At 40.4% G+C, this 25,815-nt stretch overlaps 1 protein-coding gene across 1 annotated transcript in view; it reads right to left on the reverse strand.

Annotated features, from left to right (window-relative positions):
- Nucleotides 1-775: 775 nt before the first annotated feature.
- Nucleotides 776-25,815, reverse strand: part of LOC142196703 (cytochrome P450 2J2-like) — a 46,154-nt gene continuing 21,114 nt past the window's right edge. Inside the window, exons 4-9 of the mRNA XM_075266681.1 lie at nt 25,141-25,301; nt 23,165-23,338; nt 20,852-20,993; nt 7,615-7,802; nt 5,975-6,116; nt 776-954 (exon numbers count right to left, since the gene is read on the reverse strand). Of these exons, the coding sequence (XP_075122782.1) occupies nt 776-954; nt 5,975-6,116; nt 7,615-7,802; nt 20,852-20,993; nt 23,165-23,338; nt 25,141-25,301 (986 nt within the window). The remainder of the gene's footprint in view (nt 955-5,974; nt 6,117-7,614; nt 7,803-20,851; nt 20,994-23,164; nt 23,339-25,140; nt 25,302-25,815) is intronic.

The raw sequence follows: 25,815 nt of genomic DNA on the forward strand, positions 1-25,815 counted from the left end.
AAAAATTAAGACCTCATATGGCTCTGGGAGCGGAGAAATAAAAAAGTTATGGGGTTTAGAAGGAGGGGAGCCAAAAACAAAAATCAAAAAATGCCATCGGCGGGAAGGGGTTAACAGCTCAATAAAATACATTTTAATTTGTGACATGTGAAAAAGTTCAAGGGGTATGAATACTTTTGCAAGCCACTGTAAGTTAGCTACAGAGAAAGCAAGGTTACAGAATAGGATATGTAATCCAACAGCAATAATATTACACACACACACACACACACACACACACACACACACACACACACGGAATCCGCTTTCCATTATTTTCAATGGGAGGCAGAGATTGCAGCAGGACGCGGAAAAAAGAAGCAATTTGCTCAATTTTACCACGGATTTTGTGGCTGATTCAGCCACATGGAGGAAAATTGTGAGGCATTTGGTGTGGCATTTCAGCGCTGAAAAAAAGCCTCCCATTGACTTCAATGGGGTTCAAATGGGTTCTAGCAGAAAAAGGAACCCATTGAAGTCAATGGGAGGCTTTTTTTTCAGCGCTGAAATTCCACACCAAATTCCTCACCATTGTCCTCCGTGTGAATGGACCCTTAGACTCACTACTGAATAGGGCCATTCACATGGGCCTACTTAGCAGTGAAAAGCCAAGATGGATAGTTGATGCCCTGCATCAGAATCTGGTCGTGGCCGACCACGCGCAAAAATGCCAGTGGCGGAAAAATGAAAAGGAATTCACCGTGTGAACATACCCCGCTAAGGAAAAAATTATTTTCTAACGTGGCAAAGCACAGATTTGATATGGATAAGGTAGAAATGTGGTTCCGTAAATTCCATCCATGTTAATTTCAGTCACTCCTTGGGGAAGATGAAAGCTTAACGTCTTCAGGAGGCTGGTGAAGAATATGAAGAGTTCAGTCCTGGCCATTTGTTCTCCCATACAAATGCGATTACCTACCAAGAGATGTGATGAAAGGAAATATGCCATGAGAAAGGTTTATTCACTATTAATAGGATGGAGGAAAGATATTTGATTGATGAGATACTTTATTGGATATACCTGTTTTATCAGCTTACTCTTGCTATCCTGATCTATCTATCTGACTAGCATTTATACTAGAGATGAGCGAGTAGTACTCGATCGAGTAGGTATTCGATCGAATACTACAATATTCGAAATACTCGTACTCGATCGACTTTGACTGTAAGCGGCCATTTTCTTGTAGTGCGGGCATGCGCAGTCGGCTCTGCCCAGGCCCAATGCCTGGCAAAGTGAATTCAGAGCCGGAAGATGCCGCGGGGATGCTGCACGGAGAAGACTTCTCGGAGGATCCAGCCCGACCCTCACTCGTGGACTTGGTAAGTGTAATTTGATCAAATGTTGCCTACCCCTGAAACGAGAATTTTCCCCCCACAGACTATAATAGGGTTCGATATTCGATTCGAGTAGTCGAACATTGAGCGGCTACTCGAAACGAATATCGAACATTCTGTTCGCTCATCTCTAATTTATACCAATGCCATGCTTGATATGACTGCAGCAGCCTATATGTGATGTGTCATTTGGCAGAAGATTATATAATAATAGCCTGAATTGTATTGTCCTTGAAGTCTTTGTTGTCTCTTTGGCTTATTCCATCTGATATATATATATATATATTTTTTTTTTTATTAGAGATGAGTGAACAGCATTTGATCAAAATTCGTATCCCTTCCCACCTTCCCTGGCACTTTTTTTGCACCAATAACTGGGGAGGTGGGGCAGGAACTACGACAACGGAGGCATTGAAAAAAAAATTAAAAAACCCATTGGCTGCCGAAATCAGGGGACCTCCAATTTATACGAACAGTGGATTTAATATCCGGGTCATATGAGACTGTGAACTATGTGGCTGTGAGACAGGGACAGATGTACTGGCAGGGTTAGCTAGGGATTACCTTTATTTAGGTGGGAATGTTACTGAAACAGCTCTTTAAGGCTCTATCTGGTCGGGATCCCTGTCAGCTTGTGATATGGGGGAGCTGACTTTTTCCCATAGGAATGCACTGACCAGCATTGATTGGCCGAATGCCATACAGAGTAAAGCATTTGGCCAATCAACGCTGGTTCTGCTGGAGGAGGTGGAGTCGAAGATCGGTCCACAGCTGTCTCCTTTCTGGTCCGATCTCAGATGTAGCAGTGTTGAGCGCACAGAACACGGTCATCCAATTATTATACTAATACAATAATAGCAAAACTATTTTCGAAGGGCTCACCTGAAGCGGCGAGGGGGTCTCTGGAGAGTTTATTATAGTGTGTGGGGCTACTGTGGACCATTATACTGGGGGCCTGCTGGAGAGCATGTTATATTATGTGGTGCCACTGTGGAGCATATTATATTGTGTGGAGCTTGTCAGGAGCATATTATAATCTGTGGGGTACTGTGGAGCATTATACTGGGGAGAACTATGGGAAGCGTATTAGAATGTATGGGAAGCATTATACTGTGGTGGGGAGCAGGCTCTGGGGAGCATATTATATTTGAAACAGAAAGCAAAAAAGTACACAGCCCAAAGGTATATAAAAATGCATGGAGATGAAGAGTCCTTGGATATTCAGTGCATGGATAAATTGACCTCCCGGTCAAGGCAAATGCATAAACATGTGGAGAAATGGATCCAGCACAAGACATGATGATAGGACGTACATAAGACGAGACACAAAAGGAAAAACACCTACGCGTTTCAAAGTTACTGCTTCTTACTCATGGTCTTACTCACCATGAGTAAGAAGCAGTAGCTTTGAAATGCATAGGTGTTTTTCCTTTTGTGTCTCGTCTTGTGTACGTCCTATCATCATGTCTCTAAGTTTGAACTATATTTTGCATTTTTTGTATCTGGTGCTATTTTATGGATTTTCAGAATCTTTATTAGAAACTAAGTTTGAATCATATTTTGAGCTATCTTGTGCTGGATCCCTTTCTCCACATGTTTGAGCATATTATATTATGTGGGGCCACTGTGCAGTATTATTCTGGAGGGCCTCTGGGGAGCCTATTATATTATGTGGGCCACTGTGGAGCTTTATATTGGGGGGCAGTGTGAGGAGCATATTATACTCTGTGGGGCCACTGTGGAGCATTATACTGGGGGGGGGGACTATGGGGAGCATATTATACTGTGTGTGGGCCATGTGGAGCATTATACTGCGGTGGGGCCAGGATCTGAGGAGTACATTATACTGTGTGGGGCCACTGTGAGGCATTATATTGGGGGTGCTGTGGGGAGCCTTTTAAACTGTGTGGGGCTACTAAAGGCTATTATACTGGGTGGAGGCTCTGGAAAGCATATTAAACTGTTTGGGACCGCTAAGAGGTAGGATACTGTGTGGGGGCTCTGGGGAGCATATAATATCTGGTGGGGCCACAAAGGAGTATTATACGGTGTGGAGCATTATATACCAGGTGGGGTAATTGTGGGGGGTGCTGGAGGGCATTTTATACTGTGGAGGGCAATGTGGAGTATTAAAAAGCATGTGCAGCAGTATATGCCATGTGGAGCATTATACTGGGGGGGGGGGCTGCATCAGAGCTCCCTCACTATAATCATGCACATATGTGTAGTGCTCCATGGCAGTGTCTTTTCCCATACAGTACTGTGCATGAACCATCCATGGAGCTGCTGGGGCTTGCACAGTACTAAAGGGGATTACTATACTGGGAACATGCTCAGTAACACCGGATAGTCAGCACATACAGTATGTAAGATTTCAGTGAAGGAGTCGTGGTGTAGGCTATTAGCAGGAAGCTGTTGGGTGGGCCATAGGACCTTCAGTCCGCCCTTGGGTCCCAGTGGTGGGCCCCTATAAACAATTTCACTGGTGAGCTGTAAACATCCCAATCCGATACTGATAGTGAGCATTAGTTTCCCAGACATGAAAGCACAGCGGATGGTGAAAAGTGAATACGTATGCTGGTGCAGCGTACATTGTGAATTTTATTTTCATAGTATCTCCTATATTTGGGGTGCGTGGGGGTCACCTCTAGTGTCTTTTCCCTTATAAGCTCTAAATTTGGGTGTACGCTGATGTACGCTCCTACAGCTTATATATTCTGTTCTTGCAGAAGCCAGTTTTGTTCTACTGATGCGGCCATTTTAGTTGGATTTAGTTTCACATGGTGCAAGCTATATTTTTCATTTTTCTGGTGATGTAGCCATAGGAGTGCTTGTTTTTTTGTGGGATGAGATGCATTTTGTAACTACACTATTTTGAGGTGCCTATCACTTATTGATTCAGTTTTAGTAACTCTTTCTTGGTAGATAAAAAAAAAGAAAAGTACATTAATTCTAGCATCGCCTTTTACCTTTTAAACTTTTATTTCCCACGCAGCATATAGCATAAGTTTCATGTTACCTTTATTCTATCAGTCAGTATGATTATAGCAATACCTAATTCAGGCTAAGGTCCCACGGGTCGTATCCGCAGCACTAAAGCGCTGCGGGAAGAACCGCTGCGTGAACGCATTGCGGTTCTTTCCGCAGCGCTTTTAAGAGAAAGTTCACAGAGTTTTCCTCTGCGGACTTTCTCTTAACATTATATATACGGGAAAGCCGACGGCATTTCTGTAGATATAATTGACATGCTGTGATTTTGCAAAGCCACAACGGCTTTGCAAATCGCAGCGTGTCCGCACTGCGGTCTTTTCCGCAAAGTGGGGATGGGATTCGCATGAATCCCATCCACTTTGCCTGCACTGTACAACGCCTTGATTTTTCCTGCAGTGTCTCCGCTGCGGGCAAATCGCGGCGTTTTTTATATATTTACATATTGTTTTTTATGCGTTACTAATTTGGCAGAACAAAAACCCATTTGGGGACGTAAATCAATTGTTTTTGTGTCACCATCTTCTGAGTGGCGTAACATTTTTATTGTTCAGTTTACAGAGTTGATTGAGGGCTTATTTATAGTAGGGCGAATTGTCTATTTTATTGGCACTGTTTTGAGGTACATATGACTTTTTGATCACTTTGTATAGCATATTTTGTGAAGCGGGATGGTGAAACAACATTACAGTTGTTTTTTTCCCTTTATTTATTTTTTTTACAACTTTAATGTTTCAGTTTTATAGCAAAGGTTGTTACAAAAGCGGCAATACCAAATATATATTGTTTTTATTCATTTTTATATAGGGAAGGGGCATTTGGGGTCATTATTCATTTATTAATTTTTTTTAACACACTTAATTTTGTTTTTTGACATTTATGTTTTTTTTACATGTTTTGATGCTCCATAAGGAATTTGAACCAGCAGCTGACTTCCTGTAATGTCAACAGGATCAACCAGGTAGGTGGGCTCATGCAGCCCGGGGTCACTGATTAGACCCCAGGCTGCCAAAATAGTTATCAGCATCCCCTGAACTTGCTGAGGGGGGCAGGGCAATGGGGAATATTATAACAGGTAACCCTTAGATGCTGTGGGGCTGAGCTGTCAGATAACACCCGCTCCAAAAGCACATACACGAAACGTAATAGTACATCCATTTGTCGGCCAGGACTTACTATTAAATCCTGTGTCTCTAATGGTTTAAAGAAGAGCGAAGGAAAGAAGCGTGTATTAGAGTAGTGTGGAATGTAGCAGTTTGGAGCAATGGAGCTGCTCTTGGTGCTCCTGATTGCTAATTTGCATATTCTGAAATAAATGTACATCTCTGTATCAGAAGCCTAAGTTTTCATGATTAAATAAACATTGATATCAGGAGAGCCTGACCTATCCAACTTTCTATTCCTAATTTAATATGCTCAACCCTGGTGACAGACTCCCTTTAGGAGGGCTAGATAAGGTGAGTGCAATTTATTTAATCTCATACTAACCAACACTTATAAAATAGACAATTGAAGTACACATCAGTCCATCATGCACAAGAAAATTGTACCTTTCTTCTTGATTTTGAAATTGTATCTCATAGACCTTTGTTTATAAGACAGTGAATGTTACCTGCAGAAAATGGTACGAATGCTTCATTGGCCTGGAAATTGCCTTCTTCATCTAAAAAGTTGGATGGATTGAATGTGTTGGGGAATTTCCACTGCTTGGGGTCCAAGTTTGCCGAAGCCAGATTAGCTAAAATTATAGACCCCTGAGGGATTGAGAATCATCACAATGTTAGACACATACTGTACATGTAAATTTTAGCATTCAAGAGTATTTACACCTAAACCAAACAATCACTTGTAAAGACATTGTGTTTCCTGTCAGTCTAGAAAACTCTTTACTCACTTCTGCTTTATATATGTTTCTTTTATCTTGATTTTTCCATAAATGCTGAATATTTTCTCCTATAGAGGTTATCACCTGCCTTTCCTAGATTAAATGATACTAAATAACAATGTGTATTTGCTATTCAAAAATCTAGGAAATTTGGGTAATGGTTTTAATGGGTGCTCAAATAGTACAACGACTTCTCAAAGCTCAATGGCCTCAGGATATAATACAGTATTTTGAGCATGATATGGTCTTTTTAGGACCATTGAAACTTGAGACCAGGGCCACACCTTTAATGAGGTGAGGTGAGGCAGCCTCCTCAGGTGGCACTTTTGGAGGGGGCAGCGGCAATGGGACTTTTTTTAACCTGAACTAGTCCAGGACAGGGCCGCTCTGAAAACAAACCGAGCGGCCCTAGCCTGGGCTGGTTTGGACCTCTGCGTCTGATCGCAGGTGGAGTCGTCACTCTGCCTGTGCTCGGTCGCAGACATCTTTTGCCAGGTGAAGAGGAGGCAGCATGGGAGCAGCGGTGGTAAGTGATCGCACAGGTAGGTAAGTAAATACTTTTATTTTTTTATTTAATAGGCTGCTACCTGATGGAGTATCCCAAGCAGGTAGCGGCCTTTTTACCTACCTCCCCAGGCGGCGATCCCCAACTATCGCTATTATTATACTCAGGGGTCTTTTCAGATCCCAGAGTATAATAAGTGTTATTCACCTCACCTGGATCTAGTGTTAATCCCAGCAGGCTTTGGGCCTGCATCGGAATGTCCCAGACCACGTGACAGGCAGCACGTCTCAGGCAGAAGAGAGGCTAGGTGCACCACTGCTTGAGACCAGACTCAACATAGAATGCTTGGCTGGTGGTTCCAACAAATCAGCATGATCAATTCACTGGAAAAATCCCTGTATTAGAAGTTCAGGCAGTGTCCGACCAATTAGTAGTGCCTCTCTACAGTATAGTGCAGCACTACTTGTCCTTTATTTCACTTTAACTGCGCCATGATGAACTCCTTTGAACACCAGGTCAGAGCGGTATCATGTTATTTTTCAAGTGCACTGCATATAGTTTTCAGGACCCTGAAAAATCTCCTGTTATCATGGGAAATTATTTACAAATTACAGCAGCTCTTTATGACTTTTTTTGTGTAAGGATTTGCTATATCTATATCAGTTATCTCATGATATTCCTTAAATCATCATTTTTAGCATATTGTTAGTGACATTTTGAGGTCAGAGTTTTCTGAGAGTTATGGTCTTAAGTTACATTGATTACAATTTACAATAGTTGCTCCAAAACCAGTTACAGAGGAGATTTTTAAAAGAAACTAGAGATTCTGGCTCTAATTATTTCACAATTTTCACTTAATTACCTTTTTAATTGAGTATTCATGCAGTTCGATATCTTTTGTACATAGCCTGGGCAGACCAGTAGGAACCACATTAGAGAATCTCTGTATTTCATGGATTATGGCATTGGTATACGGCATTTTCAAGCGGTCTTCATATTGAAGATTTTCAGTGCTTTCTACAAATGCATCAATTTCTTTCTGGGCTTTTACTGTAATACATAATCAGAATATTTGACCTAACAAAATATATATTTTTTTCCATCTAACCCCTTAGCAATAAAAAAAAAAAAACTATTTTTGTATATTTTTATGTATTTCTAAAATTACAATTACATTAAAAATGTAAATTTCTAGCATAAATATAATATTAATAATAATCATAGCCAAATTAAAATGGTGATACATTTGTAAGGTTTCTATGTTCTCCACCTTCAAAGCAGGAGTGCAGATTTATGTTACAGCGATACACTAGTGGCCAAAATTGTGGACACTGTGCAATTTTTTAAATTGAATTTTAGAAAAAAAAATGGCTTAAAAACACAGTAAAATGTGATATATATTTTGAAATAAAATGTTTTTTGAAACATTTAGTAAAATTTAACAAATTCTAATGCAAATTTGATATTAAAAAATTTCATACTAAATATATATTTAAACAGTTTTGATGAGCACTCTACATTGACTATACAGTTAGCTCAGTGTTTAAACATTTTTTCTTCGGACACTATGGGGCTTTTAGGCGGAGGCCAAATGTTTTGGAACAGCTTTGTTTTGTGTTGCAGATTTTTCAGTTTTTTGGAGTTCTATTTCTCAATCACTTTCAAGCTTGGCTTTAGCTAAAAAAAAAAAAAAAAAAAAAAAAAAAAAACTGCAACAAAATCTGAAACTAAAGAAACAGCTTTTCTGCAATGTTCTGGCATCTCCTTCCCCACATTGCGGAAAAGCTACTTTTTTGTTGCGCATTTTTGAGCCAAACTGAGGAGTGACTACAAAAGAAATGGGAATTCTAAAAGAAGTACATATACTTCTCCCTCCCATTCGACCCTTTCATGGCTTCAGTTTAACCCTATAGAGACACAGCTCAAAAGTGACTTGAGGACCAGGCCTCTTTTTTCAAAACTGACATGTGTCACTTTAAATGGCAATAACTTTGAGACGCTTTAACTTACACAAGTGATTCTGAGATTGTTTTTTCGTAACACATTGTACTTCATGTCAGTAGTAAATTTTAGTCGATATGTTTTGTCTTTAATTATGAAAAAATAGGAAATTTGGTGAAAATTTTGAAAAAAATGCAGTTTTCAAACTTTGAAATTGCAAGCCTTTCAAATAGAAATCCATACTACCCAAATTTTTTCATAAATATAATTAACCATGTCTCTGATTTATGTAGCAATCAAATTTTAATCACCCTTTCATTTTTTTCAGGTATTATAAGGCTTACAAGTCAAACAGTAATTTTCCAAATTTTCAAGAAAATTTCCAAAACACATTTTTCAAGGGACCAGTTCAGTTCTGAAGGGTACTTGAAAAGCCTCTCTAATAAAACCCCCGAAAGTCACCCCATTCTAAAAGCTACACTCCTGAAAGAATACAAAACAGCAGTTAGAAAGTTTCTTAACCCTTTCAGCATTTCACAGCAATTAAAACAAAATGGAGGTCAAATTTACATTTTTCAATTTCTGTCACTAATATATTCATTTAGCCCTAGAATTTACTAAGGGTTAAAGGAGAAACTGCACCCCACATTTTGTTACACAATTTCTCCCGAACATGATAATACCCGATATGTGCTGGTACCCTAATGTACGGGCACACGGTCGCTCTCAGAGCGGATGGAGCGCTAATTGGATTTTGTAGGCCAGATTTTGCTACAATACTTTTCAGGCGCCATGTCCCGTTTGCAGAGCCCCCAAGGTGCCAAAACAGTGGAAACCCCCAAAATGTCACCCCATTTTGGAAACTAGACCCCTTAAGGAATTTATCAAGGGGTATAGTGAGCCCTTTGACCCTACAGGAGTGTAACAGAATTGGCCCAACAAAAGGAAAAGTGACATTTTTTGCTATAAAATGTTGCTTTAACCTCAAATTTTGCATTTCCACAAGGGGTTAAAAGAGAAAATGCACCCCAAAAATTGTCAAGCATTTTCTCCCAACTACAGAAATGCCTCATATGTGGATGTAAAGTGATGTATGGGCACACTGTAGGGTCCAGAGCTGAAGGATCTCTATTGGGATTTTGGAGGGCAAATTTAGCTGAAATCTGTTTCAGGCACCATGTTGCATTTGGAGAGCCCCTGAAGTGCTAGAACAGTGGAACCCCCCCCCCCAAAAAAAAATGACCCCATTTTGAAAACTAGACCCCTCAAGGAATTTATAAAGGGGTTTAGTGAGCACTTGGACCCTACAGGTGTTTCACAGATTTTTTTTACCATTGAGATGTGAAAATGAAAAATTACTTTTTTTCCAATAAATCGTCCATTTAGCGCCATATTTTTAATTTTTGAAAGTAGTTAGAGAATTAAAAGCCCCCCCAGTTTGTTACACAATTTCTCCTGAACATGGCAATACCCCATATGTGGCCATAATCTGCTGTATGGGTAAATGGTGGGGCTCAGAATGGAAAGATGGCTATTTGGCTTTTGAGGGCAGTTTTCAGGTGCCATGTCGCATTTGCTGAGCCCCTAAAGTACCAATACAATGGAAACCCCTCAAAAGTTACCCCATTTTAGAAACTACACCCGTCAAGGAATGAATCAAGGGGTATTATCATTTGGAGCCTAAAAAATGCTTCCCAAAAATTAATGTACAAAATGAAAATTTTAATTTTTAAAGAAATATGTCATTTCGGTGCCCAATACGTTGCACCCACTTTGTATTGTCAGAGACCTGCACTCCTAAAACTATTAAGTGGGGGATCCCGAGGGGCAAAAAATTATATATGTGGGTGTAAACTGCTGCTTGGGCACACAGCAGGGCTCAGAAGGGAAGGAGCACTGAGCTTTTTAGCTTTTGGGGTACAGATTTAGAGGGACTTTCTGGGTGCCATGTTGTTTTTGCAGAGCCCTGGAGATGCCAGTGAACTGGAATTCCCCAAGAAGTGACCCCATTTTGTAAGGGCAATTTTAGGGTCTCTGCAAAAGTGTCATGGCATCCAAAAAAAAACCCAAACCGTCTAAGTCTGTGCTACAAAAACCAAATAACCCTTCTTCCCTTCTGTGTCTGGCTGTGCCCTAATATCAGTTTATTCCCACATATGACATTACGTGCATTATCCTGGGTACACCAGTGTCATACATGTGTCATACATGTGGCATAAACTGCAGTTTGGGCACACAGCAGGGCGCAGAAGGGAAGGAGCGCGATGAGGCTTTTGGAGTACAGATTCAGATGTTTGGTATCTGGACGCAATGTCATGTTTGTAGAGTCTGTAAGGTACCGGAAAAGTGGATTCCACAAAGGAGTGACCCCAGTTTGAAAACTGCACCCCTCAAAGAATTTATCAGGGGGTGTAGTGAGTATTAGTATCCCAGACGTGACTGCACAGTGGATGGCGAAGAGGGAATATATAAGCAGTGCGGAGAACATTGCAAACACCAAATTGCCTACTATGTCCCAGTAGCTCCTATGATTGGGGGAGTCACTCTGGGGGTCACTTTGGGATCACTTCTGGTGTCTTTTCGTTCATAAGCTGTAAATCTGGGGTGTCCCCTGATATTCGCTCGCACAGCTTATATATTCTCTACCTGATGCAGCCAGTCGTGTTCTAATAATTTGGCGGTTTTTGCGGGCTTTTGTTCTTGCATTACTAGATGCTGTATTTTCTTTATTTTTCTGGTGACGCGGCCATATAAGGGCTTGTTGTTTGCGGGATGCGATGCATTTTGTAATGACACCATTTTTGAGTGCCTACAACTTACCAAATACATTTTATTAACTCTTTTTTGCTGGATAAAAAAAAAAAAAAAAAAGTGCTTTTTATTGGCACTGTTGTGAGGTGCATTTGACTTTTTGATCACTTTTTATAGCACATTCTGTAAGGTGAGATGGCGAAAAATCACTACTTCCGGCGGGTTTTTTCCGTTTTTTTTTTCTGTGGTTCACCGTGTACATTAAATATTGTTTCAGTTTTATTGTACAGATTGTTACGGACGCGGTGATACCAAATATGTATTGTTTTTATTAATTTTTAGGGTTTTTTCTATATAATTAATTTTCTATAGAGAAAAAGGGTTTTTGGGCTTTATAACTTTATTAATTGTTTCAAAACACTTATTTTTTTTTTCCACTTTTTTTTAACTTTTTCATGTATCCCTTTAGGACACTTGGAGGAGTGATGATTGCATCACTCATCCACTATCATAGAGTGAGACACAGGCTGCAGTAACAGCCTGCACGTGTCACTCTAGAAACAGGAAGTGAGTCGTACGGACGGCACAGACTCACTTCCAGAAGACGCCGGCCAGGATACAAAGGTGAGTGGGACTCAGGGCTGGCTGGGGTCACTAAACAGACCTCTGGCCACTTAGTAGGGATACCAGCACCCCCCGATCTCGCAGCGGGGGGTGCTGGGGACCCCTACATGATCGGGCAACCCGTTGTTTGCCGTGATCATGTTTGATCACGGCAATCAACGGGTTAAAACCCAAAATCGGCACTCATGTCCGATGGAGGGTGATGGAGCAGGGTGTTAGGTGTCAGATACAACTAACACCCGCTCCTAGAACGCCCGCACTGCGCTGCGGGGATTGTTTACATCCATGTGGTACTATTACCACATCGGTCGTGAAGCACTAGACATCCATGTGGTAATAGTACCACATGGGTCGGGAAGGGGTTAATAAACCACAGCAAAATCTGAATCAATAAAATAGCTTTTTTGCAACTTGGGGCCTCAAACAATTTTAATAGATTTGCCCATTTGTCTTTTAAAGGGTGAAGTTTACTGGGTTTTTTTCTTGTTATGAAGTGAGGTTTGTTGGGGTATTCTTATGCTATGAGGTTTGCAAGTTTATGTATTTGTTTCTGAAACTTTCCTGTATATATGTTCAGTACACAGCAACAGTGATATAAGATGTCATTTTCTGTATAACCCCTCTATTCCAGTCCAAACCCAAATTCAGAATCCCCAGCTAAAACATATCAATCAGACCCTAGACCAGACCCCATTTCACAGATATCAGACTAGAATCCAATGTTCAGACCAAAGACCATATTCCAGACCAGATTCCAATATTCACACAAGAGATGGGCGAATCAAGTGGTTTGGTCCAAAGATTCATTTTGGGTGGAAAAAGTTTGGTACAAACCATATCTTAAATTGGCTTAAAATATAGTATATGACACTGTCAGGGCTGACAGGGCACTTTCTAGCCAATCTCTAGCTCTCTACGGCAAACAGTCAAAGTGAAAGTGACATGTATGGAAATCACTGGATACAAGCTCCTAGTTTAACCATACACTGCGCTGCCACTTGCTTTTTACACATTTTTAATATTTAAAACACTCCACAAATTACTCTTTTTTGAGGGAAAGGTGCTTGCCGAAGTTTTTTTTTTTATACACATATAGCAGTTATATTAAAAAAACAATGGTTTAATATAAAAATTAGTTTTGATGACTTCTAAGTGCTAGAGGCTTGTCATTTTGGAGAAATATTTCTGGCTGTGAGCCTAGATGAAAAGTGATAAAACTCCCATAACAAACTCACCAGGCCCTTCCGCTGTTCTGACCTAGATTTACATGGAGTCATGAGACATGTGGGTGTCAGCTGCCTTTTGTGGGACGTGGAGCTGCAAGAATTTCTGGTTCATCACGTCCCAGATTCTGTACTGGCTGCTGATGCTGCTTCTTTTCCTCTGGTTACTTGTAGCTGTGGCACTGGTAGAGGAGCTTCAGCACTGACTGAGTGAGGTGGACTGGGAATAAACAAAGGCCACCTACGCACACATGTAGCTGGAACTTGCAGTGGCTTCCCTAAAAGCTGCGTCAAGATGGATATACAGCAATGACTGATATGACAATTTTGCCTCCCTTTCAGAGGCAGGGAAGAATTCCCTTATTTTGCCTTTATAGCGAGGGTCTAAAAGCACAGTGATCCAGTAGTCAACCCTCTGCTTGATGCTAATAATACGCTGTCACTGTGTAAGCAAAGAAGAATATGGCTTTTGTAAACCGATGGCTGGTCAGGTAATGGAGGGGGTGTACATCTCACCCAGACTACTAAGGTGGGTGAGATGAGAAAAATCCAGAAGGAATATTTGCTCTCAGTAGAAAACTTTCATCTGCTGAGCATTTTGGTAAATGCTCAGTATTGGGCTGGATTTTTAGGAATGGTAGGTAGGTTGGTAGTGGGACCTGTCATTCCACCCCCCCTCCAGTCCACACTTTGGGGATGTCCCGGCAGCGACTCAGCTGCAGAGAGTCTGCTCATCAAGGAGGCTTAAGAAGTCAGCTCCAGCAGCAGACTTTGAGCAGAGCTTGGATGGCGAGCCAAAGAGGTCATATTTTTGGAGCTGTGTCCTGAGTGATTCAACTGGCTTTTTGATTTCTATTATTCTAGGTGAGGTAACCTATTCTATGTTTAGTTAGAGCCTAGCCGGGCAGGTACAATGATGGTGACCAAGAGGTGGAAGCTGTTGTTCCTCTTTCATCCCTCATTGCATGAATGTAAGCATTTTCTGTAAGATATACAGTCCTATGAAAAAGTTTGGGCACCCCTATTAATCTTAATCATTTTTAGTTCTAAATATTTTGGTGTTTGCAGAAGCCATTTCAGTTTGATATATCTAATAACTGATGGACACACTAATATTTCAGGATAGAAATGAGGTTTATTGTACTCACAGAAAATGTGCAATATGAAGGGGGGGCCACACGGTGGCTCAGTGGTTAGCACTGCAGCCTTGCAGCGCTGGAGTCCTGGTGTTCAAATCCCGCCAAGGGCATAAAACCATCTGCAAGGAGTTTGTATGTTCTCCCCGTGTTTGCATGGATTTCCATCCCGTATTCCAAAAAAGACATAATGATAGGGAAAAATGTACATTGTGAGCTCTATGTGGGGCTCACAATCTACATAAAAAAAAAAAAAAAAAAATATGTGCAATATGCATTAAGCCAAAATTTGACCGGTGCAAAAGTATGGGCACCTCAACAGAAAAGTGACATTAATATTTAGTAGATCCTCCTTTTGCAAAGATAACAGCCTCTAGTCGCTTCCTGTAGCTTTTAATCAGTTCCTGGATGAAGGTATTTCGGACCATTCCTCTTTACAAAACAATTCAAGTTCAGTTAAGTTTGATGGTCGCCGAGCATGGACAGCCCGCTCTCAAATCATCTGAAAATAAAGATTGTTCAACATAGTTGCTCAGGGGAAGGATGCAAAAAGTTGTCTCAGAGATTCAACCTGTCAGTTTCCACTGTGAGGAACATAGCAAGGAAATGTAAGACCACAGGGAAAGTTCTTGTTAAGCCCAGAAGTGGCAGGCCAAGAAAAATATCAGAAAGGCAGAGAAGAAGAATGGTGAGAACAGTCAAGGACAATCCACAGACTACCTCCAAAGAGCTGCAGCATCATCTTGCTGTAGATGGTGTCACTGTGCATCGGTCAACAATACAGCACACTTTGCACAAGGAGAAGCTGTATGGGAGCGTGATGAGAAAGAAGTTGTTTCTGCAAGCACGCCACAAACAGAGTCGCCTGAGGTATGCAAAAGCACATTTGGACAAGCCAACTTCATTTTGGAAGAAGGTCCTGTGGACTGATGAAACAAAGATTGAGTTGTTTGGTCATACAAAAAGGCCTTATGCATGGTGTCCAAAAAAAAAAAAAAAAAAAACCAACAAAAAAAAAACAAAAAAAAAACACAGCATTCCAAGAAAAACACTTGCTACCCACTGTAAAATTTGGTGGAGGTTCCATCATGCTTTGGGGCTGTGTGGCCAATGCCGGCACCGGGAATCTTGTTAAAGTTGAGGATCACCTGGATTCCACTCAGTATCAGCAGATTCTTGAGAATAATGTTCAAGATATTTCAGCAAGACAATGATCCAAAACACCGCTCCAAATCGACTCAGGCATTCATGCAGAGGAACAATTACAATGTTCTGGAATGGCCATCCCAGTCCCCAGACCTGAATATCATTGAACATCTGTGGGATGATTTGAAGCGGGCTGTCCATGCTCGGCGACCATCTAACTTAACTTGAATTGTTTTGTAAAGAGGAATGGTTCAAAATACCTTCATCCAGGATCTAGGAACTGATGAAAAACTACAGGAAGCGACTAGAGGCTGTTATCTTTGCAAAAGGAGGATCTAGTAAATATTAATGTCACATTTCTGTTGAGGGGCCCATACTTTTGCACCAGTCAAATTTTGGTATAATGCATATTGCACATTTTCTGTTAGTACAATAAACCTCATTTCAATCCTGAAATATTACTGTGTCCATCAGTTATTAGATATATCAAACTGACATGGCTGTTGCAAACACCAAAATATTTAGAACTAAAAATGATTAAGATCAATAGGGGTGCCCAAACTTTTTCATAGGACTGCATAATGAAGGGATGACATCAGTAATCCTGACGTTATCCCTGCTGACAAACTTGGAGGCCTCTTTAAAGGGCTTGAGAAGGCCACACACTTCCCTAATGAGCTTCCAATAACAAATCTCAAAATAACATTGTCTCTGTGGTCTGCTGAATGCAATAATAATTCAAACGCAGTTTGTGTGGTCTGCTGCTCACAAAGACTCTCCAACATGTGCAACAAGAGATGTAATGTAGCAGATTAGGTGGTGCAAAGTCCAGTAAGTGCAGGAAGTTGTCTTTAGCCACATAAAAATAGCTGAAATACTCAGACACGTTTCTGCCCATGAGCAGCACCTCCTTTAAGTCAGTATATATGTTAATAAAGACAGACAATATATAAAGACAATGCATTAATTGACCCAACTGCAGTGCAGCAACAATATTGATGCCATTGTCACTGGCAACATTGTTAAGTGGTAGTTGACAAGGAGCTATTTAGCAGGATTCTTACTACAGGATACAGTGGAGCAGTTTCTCCACTGTGGCTCCTTTGATCCAGACTCATTAGGTGTAAAACTGCATAAAATAAGGGAGTCCAGGGAGGAGGATTCAGAGGAGGTGATGGTCCAGAGGAGGCCCTGCATGATGTTGGGACTGGACGTGCACAAATGGGGTGGAACTAGCACCTGATTTTATTACATTTCTGGACTGTGACCACTGGCAATCAAAACATTTCACCCTGTTGGCCATGAAAGCCATATATTGTCCTTGTGCATAATTGCTGCTTCACAAGGTAGCGTACATTTTTCACTACATTGATATATTCAGGAAAAGGCCTATATTCTCCGACACATGGCAATATAAATCAGGGACAGCTTTCCTAGAGAAATAATGGTGGCTAGGTATCCCAGTTGAAGTTAAGCGCCTGCCAACAGTTGTCGAAACGCAGTGGAATCCCCTAAGTGATATGGTAGTCACTGCATCACCAGCAACTTGGCCAGATGCAAGTTAAGTTGCAGAACCATTTGATGGCTGGTTGCATATTGTTGTTTCCTGGACACATATTTACTTATGGATGACTGCCACTGGCATGGAAGAAGAAGAAGAAGAGTAGTTGATAATACAGCCACTGAAGTGGCACCATCACAAAGCTTCTACTCACCTTCAGCTATCTCTTCTTTTCCTTTCTTTTTTTGTCTTATTACTCTGTTTAAAGAGGACCTTTCATCAAATCGGGCACAGGCAGTTCCATATACTGCTGGAAAGCTGACAGTGTGCTGAATTCAGCGCACTGTCGGCTTTCCCGATCCGTGCCCGGTGTAAAGCGCGATCGGTCCCGGGACCGTAGCGCTTTAGTGTCAGAAGGGCGTTTCTGACAGTTAGCCAGGAACGTCCTTCTGCCTCGCGGCGCCTATCGCGCTGTACTGTGGAGCGGGGAGGAACGCCCCCTCCCTCTGCTCACACAGCTCGTCCATAGACAAGTTTTATAAGTAGAGGGAGGGGGCGTTCCTCCCCGCACCACTGTACAGCGCGATAGGCGCCGCAAGGCAGAAGGACGTTCCGGACTAACAGTCAGAAACGCCCTTCTGACACTAAAGCGCTACGGTCCCGGGACCGATAGCGCTTTACACCGGGCACGGATCTGGAAAGCCGACAGTGCGCTGAATTCAGCGCACTGTCAGCTTTCCAGCAGTATATAAAACTGCATGTGCCCGATTTGATGAAAGGTCCTCTTTAAGGGGCAATGCACTATGAATAACCATATGAGGACTTGGAGCTATGCAGTACTTTGTAATGTTTTTTTCCACTGGGAACTATTGTGTCCAGAGATCCTGTATGTAGCTAGGATTCTACTGTCTACTCCAGGGAGTAGCTGCTGCATCTGAGGAACACAGCTAGGCTGCATACTACTAGACCAGACATCCCCCAGGAAATAAGGAAGAAAAAAAAAAAAAAGTAAAGAGGTTGTAGAGCTGGAGTCCTTCAGAGGGCTAGGAACAGATATTATAGACCTGTTCTATCATCCATCATTATGGGCAATGTGAGATCTCTTGTGAATAAGATATACAAACTGGCGGTGCTGACAATACATTAGCAGGAGTTTTGTCAGTGCAGTGTGATGCTGTTTACTACTCTGGACACTCTTGTCTCCTTGGATTGCTTTAAATTCCGTCGGGTGTACAGGACAAGGGAGATTGGTAAGAAAAAAGGAGGAGGGCTGGCGATATCTGTGAATGATAGATGGTCTAACTCTAGGCACATTGTGATTAAGGAGCAAACTTGCTGTAAGGACAAAGAACTAATAGCTGTGAGAATGAGACCTCTCTATTTACTGAGGGAACTATCGCATGTCATTGGATAGCAGCATATGCCTCCCCCCCCCCCCGCGAAAGCTGAAGCTGCCTGTGGGGGTCCAACAAGCTGCAGTGCAGTCATTACACACCCAGGCCCTCCTTCTTGTGTCTGGAGATTTCAACCATGTTTCACACAGTATGTTACCAACCACACAAGAGAACAAAACATAGGACTTGTTCTTTGCCAATGTAAAGGAGGCATATAACTCATCAGCTATGTGAAGTTATTCCTCCCATTATTTACACAGCGTTTCTATAATCACGTAACTGACAGCTAGGACAAGTGACATCGCTCACTGCTTTGCAGGCAGGACAATAAGTTCAGCTAATTGGAGTTTGCTGATAAAGCAGAGTCTGTTATGCCTCTATATAAATACACAGATAACAGAGTCCATTCTTTACAAGCATGTGCATAGTATTTGATTTAGATAAGTATTGTTTGTCCGTCCATTCAGCAAGCTGGCGGAGGGGAGTAAAAACAAGAAGCGAGAAGAGGAGGCAGCAGGCAAACTTCTGAGACAGTGAGATGGGAAAACCCCTTTAAGAAATAGAGATTTTTCAGACTACCACAGGCTGTCAGTGTTTTTCCCGTTACAATGGTACTTTGTTAACAGGGTTCTTTTGGTTAACCAATATATACAAACAGGGATTCTTCATGCTATTACAGGCTCAGCATTTCTGGTGTTGCATTAGTACTTTGTTGGCATTGGTTAACAAATGAAACCCTTGAACAGAGTTTTTTAGACTGTCACATTGTTGCTGCTGGTATGTATTAAAAGGAAAAAAAAGAAACTATTGCCAATTAAAAAAAACCTTAAGATTTTTCAGAAACATGTTTGACTTTGGCAGTAGAAACAAGGTAAGACACGCCATGAACATTCATAGACTCCTAGAATTTCTCTTGCTACTAGTCTGAAATTGATTCAAACTAAACTTTATTCCAAATTGTCCTCCTCCTATTTTTCTGTAGTTCTATTGTACTGTTGCTGTTTCCAGTAGCAAAATGGAGCTATTGCTTTGGATCATGCAGTGATGATAATAGCACAAGCATCTCTCAGCTTGAACACATCCAAGAATGGCTGTATCTTCCTCAGCTAAAATCTTATATTGTGTCTCTGACATGGGCACTATAAGGTCTCCACCTACCACTTATTATTGGTTGTCAGGTGATGCCATAACCCCAGTTAATGTCACAGACACGTTTCTATTTTCACTGTGAAATGTATGTCGCAGCAGCCATTTTAGTTCACTCAAGACTAATAGCAAAGTTAAAAACTGAACAATTTGGAATATTTGAGTCAAACTTCATACTTCACTTACTGAAATTCTGTATGGCAAAGACAGAATGAGTATAAACTACAGGTAACTATAGTTTATCAGGTAAGATCATAAAGTACTTGTCACACATATTTAGCTAAGGAACCTATATAAGGCTGTGGGCCAATGTTGCAGAAATGCAGCTATTTTGTTGCAGATTTTGTTGCGGTTTTTTGAGTCAAAGCCAAGAATGGCTACAAAAGAAATGGGAAATATAGAGGAAGTTCTTATACTTCTACCATCTACTCAATCCACTCCTGGCTTTGGCTCAAAAAAAACCACAAAAAAATCTGCAACAGAAAAACTTGTGTTTCCACAATGTGGGGTCTTAGCCTAAAGACCTATACTCTGCAGTGATAAATGCTAGAAGAAATGAGTTGTTCACATGCAGCACTGCAGAGAGTCTAAGGATAATTTCACATGCAAAATCCATTGCTGAAATCTTCCTATAGTCTATATAAAGATGCCCTACTTTCATTCAATTCAATGGAATATTTGAAAAAATTCAGACTTTTCATTTTTCTGCTTTCCATTAAAATGAATTCAAGGCAGATTTTTCCATCATGTGAACTTACCCTAAGAGTTCTATACCACAACCAGATAATTTGCCTGTAACAGGCACCGATCAACAATATAGGAAGTTGGTTGGCACTTATAAGTTATTGGGTGGGATTTAAATGACAATAATAATTTGTTCTAACCCCTCCACTCATAGACATACATAGTTTATTGGTATCACATCACGTGTCTACATAGTGAGATATCATTTTTTAGATCTAGTATAGCCAAGGCAACAATCAGAAACAGATATAAATGTTCCTTGATCATTGGTTAATGCAAAAGGCCTCTAAGGACTTGTAGAAAATGGAAGACAAACAAGTTATCTTTTGAGCTGTTCTTTGAATTATGTAAATAGGAGGCTTAGTTATTTTGACTATTCAGAAGTGTCAATGTGTTAGTAGACTCACTGCAACCTCTTTATTTCAACTATCTACCATGTAATTTATCTCACATCAATATGGAAAATGCAAGAAAAATGTATGAAAAAAGGCACCTTGTATATCTTGGTAGAATGCCATGTACAACAATCCCCACCGTATTGTGGATGTCACAGTTTCAAAACCAGCCAGCACAAAATCCACCAATATCTGAATTAGATTGTCCTCATCAATTGTAGAAGAAGGATCATCCCGAGCCTACGAGACAGGACAAGGATCACACACACAACAGACTTTTACAAATCCTGATACAACTGAATTGATGGTTTTTGATTTGACACATCTGTCAGTGCTGTGCTAGTGGTAATCTTATACATGTATGGTATATATTTATCAGATAGAAGATATTTCATATAGAAATACAGGATTTTAGTTCTGTGCTCCTAAACATTTATTCATACTGGGTAAACTAAAGTTAGTCATATATTAGGATAAAGGTCGTTTAATGACTGCTTTGTATTGGCAAAGGAGGGGGGGGGGGGAGTCTGTGGTACAGTGAATATACCATAAATGCTTGAGAAAGAAATATCCCTTTAAAGTTGCTGGGTTTTTACAAAATTCTAATTTGCAGAGGAGAAGCAAGACTCTAGCGTGTTAGATTTTATCAAGTCAGGGTCTTCGTTCTAGCAGAAGACGGAGCACTGCCAGAAGTATCTGGTTATAGCTTTTCTCCATCTCCCCAATAATATAAATATGTTTATGGGAATAATCATGTAAAGAGCTGTCAGCCAGCAGATACCTAAAGGTAGTCATACACATTAGATGAATGTTAGCCAAACCCACTGATACAGTTCTGTAGTACTGTTCGACCATCTAATAATAATCAGCACTTTACATTTTATAGGGTTCATATACAGACATTACAGAATAAAAAAAAACTAAATGCATGCCTTTACAGTCTATAAGGAGATAAAGTCTTTAACCCTTTCACTTTTAAGGGTCTCTGGAAATTTTGCACCTCCAGTAGCTAGAGCAATTTTCACAGTTTTGAGATGGACAAATCAGACCTAAATTTCAACATTAAGAAAAAGCATCCACCCCCCCCCCCATACCTATATATTTTCCTAAAGTAGACACCTGCAGCATTGTCAGAATTTCACTTGGTACTGTATACAAACAGGCACCTTCATGCATTTTTTAAAATGCATTTTAAAGAGGAGAATCTCATCTTTAAGATAATACCAAGAACTTGATGATAGAACGTATAGTTTTGGAGCGATTCACTGTTGAAACACTGTTAGGAATTGAGATCTGCAGTTGGATCTCAATGCCAAATAGCGTTTTCAACAGTGAATTGCTCCAAAACTGTAAGTTCTATCATCAAGTTATTGGTTTCATTTTAAAGATGAGATTCTAATCTTTAAAATGCATTGTAAAGCATCAAGATCTGTTGATGCAGTCCAGAGATATAGGCATTAGTAGGGAGGACGTAGTAGCTATGTCCTCCGCTACTGAGGAGGATAAGGAATGTTATACGGGTGTGTAAAATTTGAAAAACTGGTTGAAAATATGGTCATTGTAAATTAAGGGGCATTCACACTACCATGGGTGTCCGCTCAGCAGTGTCCATGGCTATTGTATGTACAAGATTTTAGCAATGGACACTAGCTGGTCCATTTGCAATTTTCATTCATTTCAATGGCATTCTGTCTTGTGCTCTATAGTGTCCGTTTACAACCATGTCTGTTTTTTTCAAGCGGACAAAAAAAAAAAAAAAAAAATCCTACATGCAGGACTTTTCGCAAGTGTCTTTTTTACATTGAGGTCTATGGGCAATGGACATATAACGGACAGTAACTGATAGCCATCGGTTACTGTCCATTATGATAGGAATCAGTTTAGTTTGGGGGATTTTTTAAATGGGACACCTTCTGAGCAAACACCAACGGTAGTGTGAACCCTACCTAACAATGGAGGGTGTTAGTCTTATATAATTGGTAGAATGAAGAGCATGGATAGGTTGGTAGACATAGATGAAGGTAGAGATAAAGGGTGTTGAAGCACTGTGGAAAGCTTTATGGATGACAGCGATAAGCTTAAATTGTATTATAAGGAAGATGGCCAACCAGTGCAATAACTAGCACAAATTGGAGGTGTCGGTGTAACATCTGGGCAAAAAGATTAGCTTGTTTGCTGCATTCAGGACCTGTAGATATTTTTGAGATGCAGATTACATGAGTACACAAGTGATTCATTCTGGAAGTGAAATACAGATTTTGGTCAGACAGGTTAGTAGGTAGATTAGCAGATGGTGGGAGAAATCCAGATTTCAAAGACTCAGTTTCAAATAGAGAACATGATATCAGAGACCGCAGACAGACTAAATTAACTAGTGTTCAGTAATATTGTTTGCAGTTTCTGATACTTACCTTTGAGATCTGTTGGAGATAATAATCCACAAAATCTTGAGGTTCATCTGAAGGGTTCTGTTGATGTTGTCTTATTTCTTGCAACAAATATTGTTTTAAAAAGTGAAGGTGTTTGAATATGGTCTGATGAGGACCTGGAAGACTATGCATAATCCTGGGAAATGCATCATAAAGCTGAATGGCAACAAAAATAAATAAAAATGTTACATTTTATACCATTAATAAATCTCTGGCAATCTTACTGATATGATAGGAGAAGTGCACATTCTGTACAACCAGTGCACCTTTCAGTGAGGTTCTGCACAGTGATACCTGCATTGATCTGCATCCCCTTTCACTAATAAAATTACCTATCCAGAATCAGTAATTACAAATAACATACAGAAATAATCTTCTCATAACAAATTTTATTGCTCAAAATGTGTAAAACATATAAAAATGCCAAAAAAGAAGATGGAAGTTTCGGTGTCATCCAGAAAACCATTATCCAAATAATTATATTCTATAATATATCAAATGCATGCAACAAATGTCAATTCATGTAATTATATACAGAATATTATAAATAATAGGTATAAGTGCCCATTGCATTATTCATATCACAGATTTGCATTATAGGAATGCTGCATGACAAATTCCATTGCCATGTGGTTGAATGCAACAAAGTACTAAAATAAAGTGTTCTAGTGCTTGTGCATTAATTACAATTAAAATGCTGTGTGCATATATACCAAAAAGTCACCAGTGCATGTGAGCCACTAACCCATCATCATCATCACATTGAGGTAGTCTAGAACAGGTCAGATTATCAATATACCATATGGCAAATGGAAATACTGTATAAATACATCAAAGTTGTAATATAAAAAAAAGCTACCAGATAGACCTTACGACCTCCACCTAGAGCCCCTATACACGTTTTGCCCCTTTTGCTTTGTCAGGGGGGTTAATTGAACTACTAGCTACTTCACCTTTGACTAATAAGACTGCCAGAAATTTTCAGAAAAAAAATCCATCATGCAGTGACTGCACAATACGATCATACAAGGACTAAATATCATAGAGACTGAATAATTTCATTATGCATGGACTACATACTGTACCATACAGAGGCTGAATAATATCATAAAGTGACTGAATAATACCTTCAGTACCTACAGTGGCTAAATGATATTACCATACAGTTAACGAATAATGTCATCAGGCAGTGATTGAATAATACCATCAGAATGTAAATGAATAATGCCAGCTGGAGGAAGGTAGCTCATTGGAAGCAGTGGTGTGAACTCACCAGTCAGAGAAAGGGACACAATTCTTACAGCAAAATGGTTTATTTAAGAAAAACAGCAAAATAAATAAACCTTTACTTCAGGCACAAAAATAAGCAAAATAAAATACAGACTTACAGGCAAAAAAACATTAAACAAAATCCTGCTTGTGTGAACACTAACTAAACAGAAAATACTAACTGTATGTGGGGCTTACTATCAACCACATGAATCAAATAAAAAAAACCACTGTACCGTATCACAAGACTCTCCGTATCAGGACATTCCCAGGCACTTCCTCTCCTCTCAGGATCTACCTTGATGTGCAGGCTCTGCAGCCTTTTAATTGGCCAGTAACGAGCCTATGATCCGCACCCGAGGCTGAAGCCTATTCCAGATCCGCACTGAACCACACAAAAGTGAGGAATCTGGGGCTGATATGACTCCAGCACTTTGCCTTTCACCTTCTCACACAGCATATAACCTGACCTAACAGCTGTTAGTGTTCAGCTATAAACATGAAACATAATAGTCTTCACAGACTAGACTTCACAGATTGAGAATGTAAAATAAGAACTTCTAATGTTTGTACATAAACGTGACCCCTCTGACCCTGTCCATTTTACAGAAATTAGAAATAGCAGCAGCAAACAAACTGCTATGTTCCTGTATTTCTAAAATACATGATCTAATACAGATCACACTTACCTGACCCCAGCCGGTACCAAAAAATGCAGCAACCACACTGGATGAATCTATGATACGATGGAAGAGTTCATCTTTGTACGAGAATTTATGGCCAAAGCTTATAGAGGTCACCACATTACTGACAGCATTAGTTACACAGTCTTTAGGGTCGAAGGCACTTCCTGAAGGAACAATTAAAATAAAAACAGTAAAAATAAAGATAATTGAGAAAAATGTGCATTTGCATAGATTTTGGCTTAGAGGGTCATTATATATAAAAAAAAAAAAAAAAACACAGTACATAGTATGTTGTTTGAGGGAATCTACGGCAATGAACAATATAGTAAGGCCCGCTTCACATCTGCGTTCGGTATGACATTTGGGAAGTCTGCTTGGAGAACCAACTCCCCCCTCCCCGAACAGAATACCGAAGACATTAAGGGTGCATGCACACTACGTAACGCCGGGCGTGTATGAGAGCCGTACACGCCGGCGTTACAGCAGGGCTGCCGAACACTTCCCATTCACTTCAATGGGAGCGCTCGTAACAGCGGCGTTTACGAGCGCTCCCATTGAAGTGAATGGGAAGTGCTCGGCAGCCCTGCTGTAACGCCGGCGTGTACGGCTCTCATACACGCCCGGCGTTACGTAGTGTGCATGCACCCTAAAAAGCAGTTAGCTAAGAAACCCCATAGA

The sequence above is a fragment of the Leptodactylus fuscus genome, chromosome 3, assembly GCF_031893055.1.
Source record: "Leptodactylus fuscus isolate aLepFus1 chromosome 3, aLepFus1.hap2, whole genome shotgun sequence".
In the NCBI taxonomy this organism is placed as follows: Eukaryota; Metazoa; Chordata; class Amphibia; order Anura; family Leptodactylidae; genus Leptodactylus; species Leptodactylus fuscus.